Source organism: Odontesthes bonariensis, chromosome 5 (genome assembly GCF_027942865.1).
Source record: "Odontesthes bonariensis isolate fOdoBon6 chromosome 5, fOdoBon6.hap1, whole genome shotgun sequence".
In the NCBI taxonomy this organism is placed as follows: Eukaryota; Metazoa; Chordata; class Actinopteri; order Atheriniformes; family Atherinopsidae; genus Odontesthes; species Odontesthes bonariensis.
Genome location: NC_134510.1, coordinates 27,968,676 through 27,980,751, shown reverse-complemented (window position 1 = coordinate 27,980,751; position 12,076 = coordinate 27,968,676). Strand labels below are relative to the sequence as shown.

At 41.0% G+C, this 12,076-nt stretch overlaps 1 protein-coding gene across 1 annotated transcript in view; it reads right to left on the bottom strand.

Annotated features, from left to right (window-relative positions):
* bcl3 (BCL3 transcription coactivator) overlaps window positions 1-12,076 on the bottom strand; it is a 28,463-nt gene that overhangs the window by 2,529 nt on the left and 13,858 nt on the right. Inside the window, exons 3-6 of the mRNA XM_075466725.1 lie at window positions 11,798-11,906; window positions 2,022-2,223; window positions 405-493; window positions 216-293 (exon numbers count right to left, since the gene is read on the bottom strand). Coding sequence (XP_075322840.1) covers window positions 216-293; window positions 405-493; window positions 2,022-2,223; window positions 11,798-11,906 — 478 coding nt within the window. The remainder of the gene's footprint in view (window positions 1-215; window positions 294-404; window positions 494-2,021; window positions 2,224-11,797; window positions 11,907-12,076) is intronic.

Below are 12,076 nucleotides of genomic sequence, written 5' to 3'. Positions count from 1 at the left end.
GAAAAGAACATTTTCCAAGTAGAGCACAGCAGCTAAACTCTGACAGCAAAGGTAAATTATGGATATTTTCCAACAGTTCTTTGGAGATCTTATCAATCAATTAGAAAAGAATGACAAACGTTATGAGTTGGAAAAGAAAAAACAGCCTTATTAAGCAGAGCTGAGTCACAGCTTGTCTGTCTCCTCTTTCCCCCCTGCCTACTCAACCTCATTACCTCAATGAGGAAGTGGACCATGTCTGCATTATTGCTCTCCACAGCATGCATGAGAGGATTCTGGCCGCTCTTGATGTCCTGATTAGAAGAAAAAAAAATGCAGCATGAGAAAAGAATGATGAGATTAAAAATGTCAAATTTGTTCAACTTTGAGACCCAAAGTGCTGAGACCATGCAGCAGGGACTGACCATAGCATTGATGTCAGCTCCAGCATCCAGCAGCATTTTAGCCAAATCCTGATGGCCTTGCCGTACAGCCAAATGGAGCGGGCTCAAACCTGAGAACAACAAGCCAAGGCTGAGTTTACAAAAATACATCCTCTAAAAGATGCGAAAATATGTTATTTAAAGTATTGGTATACCAAATTACATGTACAGAATAAATTCTGTAGTCCATTTAAATCATGAGTAGGTATATGAGTGTCTGTGTGAATCAGTGTATGAGAAACACGTAAAGTGCTTTGTAGAACTTGGACTTAGTTAAAGGTTAAAAAGCCACGTGCCAAGTGTGAACCATTCACCAGTTACTGACAAGTAAGGGTTTCAGCGATGGGTATAAAAGGAAAAACTAAAACGTTTTCCCAAGCTATCATTTTGCCAACATCTACAGGGCATAACATTGTGAAAAGAGTCCCAGAAAAAAAACTCAAAGCGTAAAGGTACGGGATAGAAACCACAGTTTTTAGTGTCGTGTTCAAGCCCGTGTAGCATGAAAATTCATCATGCCACACGGGCTCAGGAGTAGTTTGTAAAATTGTTGTCACTCAGCTAAGTCCAACAGTGGATCAAGAAATTTAACCTTACACTTATTTTTAAAGAATGAAACCATATCAACTCTGCTCATAAACGCCGCTGAGTTCTCTGAGCCCAAGCTAATCTCAGATGGACAGAAAGACTGTGGACACATGTTCTGTGGTCAGACGAGTCCCTGCTTTCAGCTTCTTTTGGGAAAACGAACATCAAGTTCCAATTGCTAAAGGTTAGACAAAATCCAGCATCTGTAGTGTTACGAGCGTGCACATGGCAGGGGTGACTTGCATGTGTAAGGCTGCCAAAGGCAAATATTGGAATTGTGGAGACGTACTACCATCAAGTTGACCACAGTTTCAAAGATAGAGTGTGTGTGCTTGACAGGCAGACCTGTTAAGCCGCTATAGTAAATGTGTGACACATCATGAAGAAAAGAATAAGACAAAGATGACCACAGGCAGTTAGCAGCTTAAATCTTTTATCCAGCAAGAATGCACACAGATTCCTCTAACAAAACTGCTGTAATTAGTGTCCTCATTTTCCAAACAATAGAAAGTGTAACTGAAAGACACTGAGTGTGATGGTGGCATCAAAACCTAGATAATTTATGTTGGTACATACACTGAAGTTGGTCATAAAGACAATAATTTCCTTTGTAACTGTGTCTGTTGAAAACGACTCTGGATTTTTGTCGCATTTTAGAAAACCATCAAGATTGCAAGTTTTCCAAATTTTCAAGAAATCCGGTTTGTCTGTTCTGTCAAGTTTCTTCTGTTCAGCTATTGATATGTTGTCCTTGATGTTCAGATTGCAATTTGAAATTAAACTAATCATCGTAAAATCTCTCTAATTCTCTCCCGGACCTGCTGCCTCCGCGATCCAACCTCAGATAAGCGGGTTTGACAATGGATGGATGGACAGTAAAATCACAGCAAAAACTTTATACAGACTTTATCAGATTGAATCATTTAATGAGAAGAGCTAAAGAGTTATTCTAAATCTGCCATTGGCAGAAACAGATTTCATATATGTTTCATACAGTAGATCACAACTTACCTTCAAAGTTTCTGATCTCCAGGGATGTGGTGGATGGGGACAGAGAAAGCACTACAGACAGGCAGTCACGCTGGACATATTCACAGCAGAGATGAAACGCTGTTTGGCCATGACGGTCCAAAGCAGTGGGGTCGGCACCTGCTCTCAACAAAGCTTCCACAATGTTTGCCTGCTTGGTTATCACTGCCAGATGAAGGGGAGTCTGAGGGAGAGCAACATGAAATAGGACAGTTTAGAGAAGACAAACCACTGGATTTATGGACATATAAGTTTCCAAATATACTTCTCAAAATAATCAGCTGGCGCCAAAACTGTGGTACATGTACCACTGCTGTAATGCAGAAGAAATCTGCTGGTATGCAGAAGAAATTAAGATTCAGACAAGACAGACAAGGTCTCTCAACACTAGATGGCAGTCGTCTTCCCACTGATGCCATTCTCTACTGTGCTATTCTCCAAGCCATCATTCCTTTCTTTTAAAATTGGGTAGAATTGGATTTATTTGTATGTAAACCTACAGATGTCATTGTTTTTCAAACAAGAATACATTCGTTTTGACTGAAAACAGACATCTATAATATGGAAACTAGCTAAGCTTAGCTTAGGACAGGGACTGTTATCAGCATACTATCCAAAAGCACAATCTTTAGTTTTTGGAAATCACAAACTACTGCATTCCTGTACACAAAGTTGAAGGAAGTATGTAGGGATTTCAGGGAAATACCTCCCCCTATCCATAACCTGTTTTACAGGTTAAAGGGCGGTGACACAATAAAACATTGAATGTGCTATAAGGACGTGACAACACCTAAAGTAAATAAACAATTAACCAAGTCGAGTAAGAACATCATTATTACGCCTATAATTCAGAAAATAACGAGCTGCAGGCACTTGCGTTAATGTATAGCCTATTTCTAGATGTATACAAACGCAACTAATCTATACACCCAGTTCATAGATGTCAGCCATTAAATCTAAGTCCAAAAACGTCCCCATCAGGTGAGACCTTTGCACCACATATCACAGAACAAACATCTCCAATAACAGCTTTAATACTGGAGAGTGTGATTCATTCCAAATGAGGAGTATCTGTTCTCTCTGCAATCCCAGGGAAAGCTCGACTAACGCACAGCTCACTGTGTTTTTGCCCAAACGAGTCTACAAAGTACTGAATTAAATATGTTTAACAGTCTAAGATGTTGCTCTGGGTGAGGTCAGTGTGAATCATCCAGTTGCTAATTATGTCAAACATTGCCAAAGAGGTCATAGGAAACCGGCTGTTTTAAATCAAGCAATTTTCAGTTCATAGTTCAGTCATAAAGGGAAGTCTTTTAATCTGGACTTTTCAGCTACTATTCAAGTCATAAAAAAATCAAGCAATCAGGAAGAGATTGTTGGTCCAAGTTTCACTTTTGCTGCATCACCAATATGTATGTGTATGTGAATGCATACGGAAGTTTGTTCCAGTAAAACTATATTCAAAACCTAGTCGAGCGGCGGAAGAGATATCTTCGTGGAATTCCTCTATTGTGTCAGTGCATGTGTTCCTCGCTCCTGTTTCCCTGAATTCTATGACTCACCTGGACAAACACCTGCACAACGACACACTGACTGGCCAACAAAAAAAAAAAGTCCCAACCTGGATTTAACTAATATTAGGTGGGGGGTTTGGAAAAGTTTTGCAGTGGTTAACACTGTATGTTTCAGTAAATTATTATTACCCTAAGCGATGCAGTGAGTAGCCAACCATGTTGGAAAACACATCCTGTGCTTGTGCAAAAGATGTTACTCACCATCATCTTCATCATCAAGGAAGAAATGCATTTGGTATAAAACCTTGAATGACTATGTTTGGATATCACTTAATTGTTTAGAGAAATCAAATCAACAGTAGAACTGACGGTAATGTTTATTAGTCAGAGTAAGAGCATTTCCACATGCAAAATATGGAATGAAGTGTTGTGCCTATCATGGCTTGTGTCCAGCATACAAGCCTGTAGAGGCCGCATCATGATCTGGGGTTGTTCAGTTGGTGAGGTCTAGGTTCATTAATGTTATGGGCACATAAAAAATTAGGTCAGCTGACCACCTGAATATACTGAATGCCCAGGGTTTTACATCAATAGATTTTTTTCTTCCCTGACAGCAAACACATATTCCAAAATGTCAGGATTCATCAAGGGTTTAGGCTGTGTGTCATTTTCACAACTTCTTAACCTCACTGTGAATGTTTGGGATGTTCTGGAGAAGACTTTACATTGTGCTCTCACCCCACCCCCCATCATCAATCCAAAATCCTGGCAAACAAAAAAAGTGCAACTCTGGACAGAAATGAATGTTTTAACCTTGCATAAACTATTAGAAATTATGCTTAAGAGAGTGTGTGCCGTGATCAAAGGTAAAAGTGGTCCAACCATCAAAAAAACAATATTTTAACTTCCTATAATCATACTTCATTGTTGAACAACCCAAAGTAAAGCAACTATACCTCTCGTTCATGCTCTTCTTGCATAATAAAATTTAGCAAAAGTATCTGTGAAGAGCTAGCCTGGGAATTCCCATGCTGCTTTGCGCTCGATTTCATTCTCACTGCAAAGTCAGCCTGGAAACCACCGCCCTTATTTTTACCTGTGTTTGGGAACTGTTATGGTAAATTCGATGTCTGCTAACCTTTTGTCTCTTAAAACACACCTTGTTGTAGACCCAATGTCTGCAGACCATGTGTCTGTTGATTAACACATTGACAATAATCATTCAAATGACCATTGTCTCCGGATTCTGCATCTCCCCAAAGTGCGAGACTTTCCCCCAGGGGGTGTGGCAAGGAGACAGTTGAAAGAATACACACCTGAAAGAATCAAACCCTTCCCCTTTCTGTATAAATGCATCGTATTTCCTTTGTTCTGGGTCTCTTCTCACCACGAACGCTGACTGGTGAGGACTGACCTCTTTTGCAGAAGAAAATAAACACGTGGCCGGCCGGCACAAATATTGAAAGTCTCTATTTCACTTCTCATCAGATGTAATAGGATGGTAAGCAAAATCTTAGTAGGGAGTTAAGACAATAATTCCATAACAGAACCAATCACAGAACGGGGGGGAGGTAGCAAGACGATGACAACGTCTATACGCTACACCAAAGCTTGTAGAGAGTTAATCCAACATGGCAGCGGACACAACGTTACCGTTCGATGCAGCCTTAGAAAGTGTTTCGGAGTAGATTCACCCTGGGGTCATTTGAACCGTGATATCCAGCCAAGTAGCCCACCCGCAGTTTTTTCGATATTGGCTGAACATCAGTCGAGTTACTGAGTTATCCCGAATAGCTTAGTACAAGCGCTAACAGACCCTGGCAGTATCTCCAAAATTACCACACTAAAATCACATGCCATGACACCAAACTTCTACAGTAGTACAAATATGGTCGGTACTCACAAAACGATGCATTTGGAAGTTTGTACATAGTCCAGAGGTCCGTTTCACGTAGCAGGTTTAGTGAAAACTCTGAGTTGGTTAACCCTGAAATGAGGGAAACCCTGAGTTTTCCGTTTCACAAAGGGAGGTAACTCAACCCCGAGAAAGAGGGGTAACTCTAGCCTGTTTCACAAAGAGAGGTAACTTAACCTCACGGTCAGTTACCGGAGTAACAGACTCTCTGAACCTAACCTGGTCGGGACCAGGTTTTATTCAAGAAACCTTCAGTTTCTTTCTGTCTCCGCCCTCTTTCAGCCACACACGCCATTTGATTTCCTCATTCATTCATTCAGCAGAGCGAGTTCTTCTACTTCTAGAAGTCCATTAGGCACAGTAGGAGGCAACTTTTTTCACGAACATGTCCTTTTGACAATGATCCCGTGGATGAAGGTGCAGCATTATTGCGCAGAGAAATAAATATTCGTTGGAGATGGTTATCAGACCGCGCATAGATTTTTGCATTGACAGACAATTATCTTTTTGAGCGGCACCATCAGAATGTGTTGGGACAAAAGAAAAAAAAGACATAAAAGACAAATAAATAAAATAAACTTGGCTGGATGTCACGGTTCAAATGACCCTAGGGTGAATCTACTCCGAACCATCACTTTAAGTAGCTTAGAGCGCAAGTTTACTTTTATTTTACTTTTTTTTCTTCTTCTTCCTCGTCGAATTTCTGTCGTCATCTGGTATAAGTGATACAATTGGCTATGAATCGCGCGCAAAGCGGCATAGGAAGAACCAGACGCCATTTGATAGACATTCGTAGCGCCCAATAAATGGCTCTAGGCATTCGTAAACCACGCCTCAAATACGAGAAAATGCACACCTAGTTCCCAGACCACCATCTCATCGAGATTGTGGACGCGTCAACCAGGCTAGTGAAGAGCAGAAGCTTGGCTATGATTTAGGAGTCACTGCCGGTTTAGATGTATTTAAAAAATAAAAAGTTTCAATCACTGTATTGTACCTTGTATTTTGTAATCTTGAAAAAAAAAAGTGGAAAATATGAGTGCTAATAACCACATGTCATCTAATGACTTTTCAATTCTACTTTGGCTATTTTCCACTGAATGTAGCAGCTAATAGTGCTCTCGTGTGACGTACAATGATGTGTCAAAGATATATATTTACTTCTACGATTCAACAGAAGATAAACCTTTGTTCGCTCTGTTACGTCACAGTATTCGCAAGAAACTCACATCTCTTAAGATATGTGTTCAGGGAAAGGAGCTCTTTCTACAGATAAAAGTATCGTGTGATATTAAGTGCAAGCAGTTTGATGTTAATTTGTGTTCAAGTATAGTACAGAACACATGTTTTTAAAGGTCAGGTTTTTTTTCCAAAGTACTTTACTTTTTGATTATTTGTTCCCCTTTTTTAACCAACATTCCCCCATCCCCTAACTTCAGCCTGAGGATTTTACCCATGGCCCGCACAGAACTAATGAAATTCTCTGTGTTAAGTCATTCCCAGAACTAAGAAATCACTGTCCATACTAAGGCCTTTTATGGCCTTCAAAACTGAGCTGGCAGACTCAGGCTTCCTGTAAAGAACTTCAGAGTGACTAAACAAAAATCCAGAACAGATAAGAGAAAGGGTGAAGCGGGAGGGAAGGGGGAGCTAGGGTGGGGAGACAGAGGAATGAGGAAAAATGGAAGTGGCAGAGGGTAGTCCAGGGAAAGACAGGATAACGAGGGAAAATCCCTACTCTTTCCCCTGAGTCTGTCCTCATACACTTGCATTCCTGCACAATTAACCGATCAACATGAATGGGGTGAAAAGATGAGAGGGGAAGAGGTTTATGGGCATAAAAAACAGCCTAAGGGTGTAGGCAGTGTCAAACACACAGAGGTCTTTTATTCTGCAGTGAACGCTGCAGGGTGAAGTCAACCCTGTTTCACAAATAAACATCACAGGCTCTCACGTCAGAGTTGTTGACAGTTATAATGATAGCATCAGTCAGTTTATATGCTTTGGTTTGAAACTAAATTCTCCAAAAATGTATACAGTGAGTGGTATGAAAAAAAAAAAAGACAATAGGGAGAGAGTGAGACTGACAGAGAGGCACGCGCGTGAAGGGAAAGTCCCTGTAAACTACCCTCTGAACCTCAGCGCAAGGTATGTTGAGAAACAGCCCAGCGCAAAGCAAGGGGGGGAGGGGTCATGTGACTTCTCGGAACGAGGATACTGAAGCTCACATAAACACACGGATGTGTCGTTTGTGCACGCACGCACACACTAAAAAAAAAACAGCATATCATCAACTTGCCAGAGACAGATTGAGAACAAATATTGAATTGTTACATTACTGTCTGCGTCACAACAATAGCTTGTACACATAGCTATCTTAAAATCTAATGCACATGATCATCAGAGCGTGTTTCAATGTAGGCGGGCGGCCCTAAGGGATTTGGTCACCAAACTCTACAATGTAAATGCCACGCACAACGCTATCAGCTGACACAACAGTAACTACAACAGGAAGACAACTAGCATTTTTATGGCCGCATGGATAGCATGACCGGCGTGGGAGTATCAGACAGCTGTCTCCAAAACCATCATAGTGGAAGGCAAATCATCGACAGACACTTGCACTGTTGTTCAATAACAGTACTGATAGTAACACTCTGTCAAAATGCTCCATACGCAGAACCACAGAAACTCAGGATTTGTCACCAATATTGGAAAAAAATAAATTTCCAAATTTCTGTTTTTTAATTTCTGTGTTTGGGAAGTTGGCCAATGCTTGAAAACGTGTCCACTTTTGTCTGGTAAACTTTGTGTTTTGAAAAGTAAAAAGTTCCCTGGCCTCATTTAAATAAGTGTTTTCTTTATGCCTTGCATTCAGTCAAAACCACACAATCTGGTAGGCAAATGATTGTGATGGGACCTCTGCCTGTAAATCTCCCCTTTGGTTAAAATTCAATACGACATGAAAAATGTGTCTGTGAAAAGGCAGTTTGTGTGTGTTGCGTGCATGCATTTTCATATGCAGTTCAGACACAGGATATCACAAAACCTATGTTCTCAAGCCTCAGTGATAAGGAAACAGAGCAACTGATTTTAGCACCAGCATTATTTCTGGTAAGTATGCCTGCAGCGTCCTGTGTGGTGTAAAACCCCAGCCATGAGAACTACAGCTCAGCACGACTCAGGTGCCTTCTCTGTAAAAGGATGAAAAAGAGACAGCTGGTATAGTGTAGATAAGGAGGGTGATGAGGCTGAGACAACAAAGAGAGAGAGAAAGTGGAAGCTCTGGCTTAAGCAAATGGTTGGGACAGCCCATGATTGGGAAATAGTCAAAAGAGCATTCCAGTAAATATACTGTAGTCTATGTCTCATGTTGGGGCATTACTAAGTAGAGATCTGAGGGATACCTTCACTTTTTTTTTTCTTAAGAGGGCCTTGTGAAACTGCTGTGGATATTTTTCAATTTGTACCAGTGCAAACTGCCAAAACCCCAAACTCTTTATATCCCAGAAGAAAAGCGCAAAACATCTACTGAGATTCAAGTAAGCAACTTACATCATGTACATTTTCAACCTCGTCACATATATTCACCAAAGGACATGACATAACTTATGAGCACAAGGTTTAAGAATGGGAGTCATTCTCATCACCTCTAAATCATCTTGGCTCTCCTCTGAATTTCACAACATGGTAAATATTACATGTAAACCCTGAAAAATCCCTCTTAGTGGGGATGCTCATATCTCAAAAACCATGTGCAAAATAAAACAGAACACTGGAAAGCACACACAGTGCTTCCCAGAATGAGTATTACTTTGGCTTGTGGCAAGTACAGGTGGAGAAAGCAGGAAGGGAGAATTCAACTGCATGAGCTTCAGCTGCCATGACTGTAAGAGTATGCAATAACACAGTTCACGGCAAGGAGGAAACCAACACACTTCCTGTTTCATTCCCTTCCATCTTACAGCTATCAGGGGGCTGAGGAAGGGGAATGTGTTTTAAATACTGTGGATGTTAGGGTAAACGTCCCCAACTGCACTTTTATTCCATCTTTACCGTGACGTAATGAATGAAAGGAAGATAATGTTGTGTCTCAACAGTAACTAATAATCAAAATGATGTATTGCAGAGAAATTTTTCTCGTGAACATCGACCTGAAGGTCAGACCTAGCATCCCACAATTATGGGATAACTACACTTGGAGGATGTTTAGTCAGCTTTTATTTAATTTTGTAATAAAAACAAAAAAAAGAAAATAAATAAGACTAATAGCTGATTAATAGCTGAACATTCTGGCTTTGTAAAACTTGCCTAAAAAAATAGTAAAGTTAGAATGTATTGCATTGTTTCAGATTGTGGAGGAAAGTAGGGGAAATAATTGTATGGGGAAATATGATAGGATCACTTTGGAAGTTTCTATTTTCAAAACAAATACCTGCACAAGTCCAAATCTGCAAATTGGTCTACATTTAAAAGAGAGTGCTTGCAGAGTTTAAGGAGCTGTTGCACCTGACTGACTGGCAGGAAACATGGCCTCCACAACAGAGCTGTCAATGGATACAATGGAAAGGATTATAAGTGAGGCAAAAGATGTTTGTTGTTACCAGTCAGCTGTATCTAAAATTTGAGGCAAGTACAAACAAAATTGGAAGGTTGTAAAAGGGGAACATTCAGGCCGACAAAAAAAGTCTTCAAAGCATCAGGACAGAAAACTGAAAGCAATATGACTGAAAACATCAAATGCACAACAACAAAAACTTAAATATTAAATGGGCATGAACAGGAGTCAATAGCCCCTTTCACACTGAGACCCGCTACCTTAGCGGGTCCAAATTGCACCTTCGACCCGCGTCGAGCCATGTGAACGCTTGGCGTGTTAGGTGACCCGTGTCGCCTGAAGCCGAGTTCAGGGGGCGTTGCCTAGTGGCAGAGCGTCACACGAAACACATAAAATGCTGGGCGTGTACAATGACGTAGGCACAAGCCGTGCGTCGGAGGTCGGGTTAAATACACCTTGAGGACTCTTTTTTGCAATTGTATATGCAGTTCATGGTGATGTTATTTTACGGGGTGTGGATGGTTACAACGTGGGATGCCGCCGAAGAATATATGCGGCGAATACAAGAGCACTATAGTCCCCGACATGTGGCGGTAAATAACGTCCTCTGCTCGGAGGCTGAGGAGCTCGCGGACTTCTTGTCCCCCCAGTTGGCCATCTTCAAAAATGTCTCGAACTTGATGTAAAACAGAGTAAAACTTGTCCTCACCTGTCGCTGTTGTTCTGAATCAGCTGTCCATTCTGTCAAACTCCTCACGTAACGCCATGCCCACGTCCGACCCGCGTCAATTGCGTTCACACCAAACTCGGCTCGGCAAAAAGACTAGGGTCCGACGCGGGTCGAGTTGACACGGCAGCCCGGGTCGTCAGTGTGAACGCAACAGCGGACACGCTAAATTTGCGGATTAAACGCAGATTATTCCTCAGTGTGAAAGGGGCTAATGTTTGTGATCAAACTGTAAGAAACTGGCTGAGGAAAGTTGGATTTCCACCCAGAAAAGTCAGACATAAACCGTCACTAACATCTAAAAATAAAACGAGTCCCAAATAAATCCCTAATCTACACCGGGCAAGGAGATGATGGTTGAACTTTTGTTTGGTGCTGATCCAATGAAACATATAAAGATGGCTGGCTGAAGAAAAGAAGCAAATGTCTACAATCATTAATGATGTGGGGTGGATGTCAGGTAAAAGACCAGAGGAGATGGCAGTCGCTACCTCTACAGTAGATGTACAGGTGGGCACTGACATATTTTACTTTTGTCGGGTTTGCTGACGCAGAGGTCATTTTTCAGTATGGGAACGATTAGGTCAAAGAGCAAAGAACGCTCAAACTTTTCTTCAGAAAACACATGTAAACTCAAAAATGGTCCATGACAAGACTCCGTCCTGCAAAGCTGATCTTCCAACTGCTTCAAGAAATTTGGAACCTCAACTGATGGAGATGATTGATATTCATTAGGGAAGTTCATGCCTCAAATAATTTGAGGTGTCATTAGACAGAAGTGCTGCAAGTTTTTCCCCTTAACTTCGTCCAAAAGAAAAAAACATTGCAAAAAAAATTTGTCTTATATTTTACAAAGCCAGAATGTTCAGATGTTACATCGAAAAGTGTTAGATTATATCTGTGCTTTGTTCATTTGTTTGTTCTTTTTGTTTACAAAATTAAAAAGCTGCATGAACATCCTCTAAGTGTGGGGATTCCATCGTTTGTGGCAGTTGTTGTATGATGTGTGTATTCAAAGTGTTGCCGTAAATGTGTTTTTTTTACCTGACGGAGATTGTTGTAGATATCAAGGCTTCTGCGAGCCAACATCAACAGATTGATGAGTTTGCAGACAACGTTCAATTCCTCCTGCGCCACAGCTATGTGGAGTGCTCTGGAGTGGACAAAAATAAACACACAAAAACAGTTAACAAGGGAAGGAGAAATATTGTATTTCAAGGGTTATCTAACCAGGTGGCAGGTTAGTCCCACTGATTCTACAACCAGTTTCACGAGTGGAAGAATTGTTATCTGATGAGTAAGTGACAACTGACTCATTGAGAA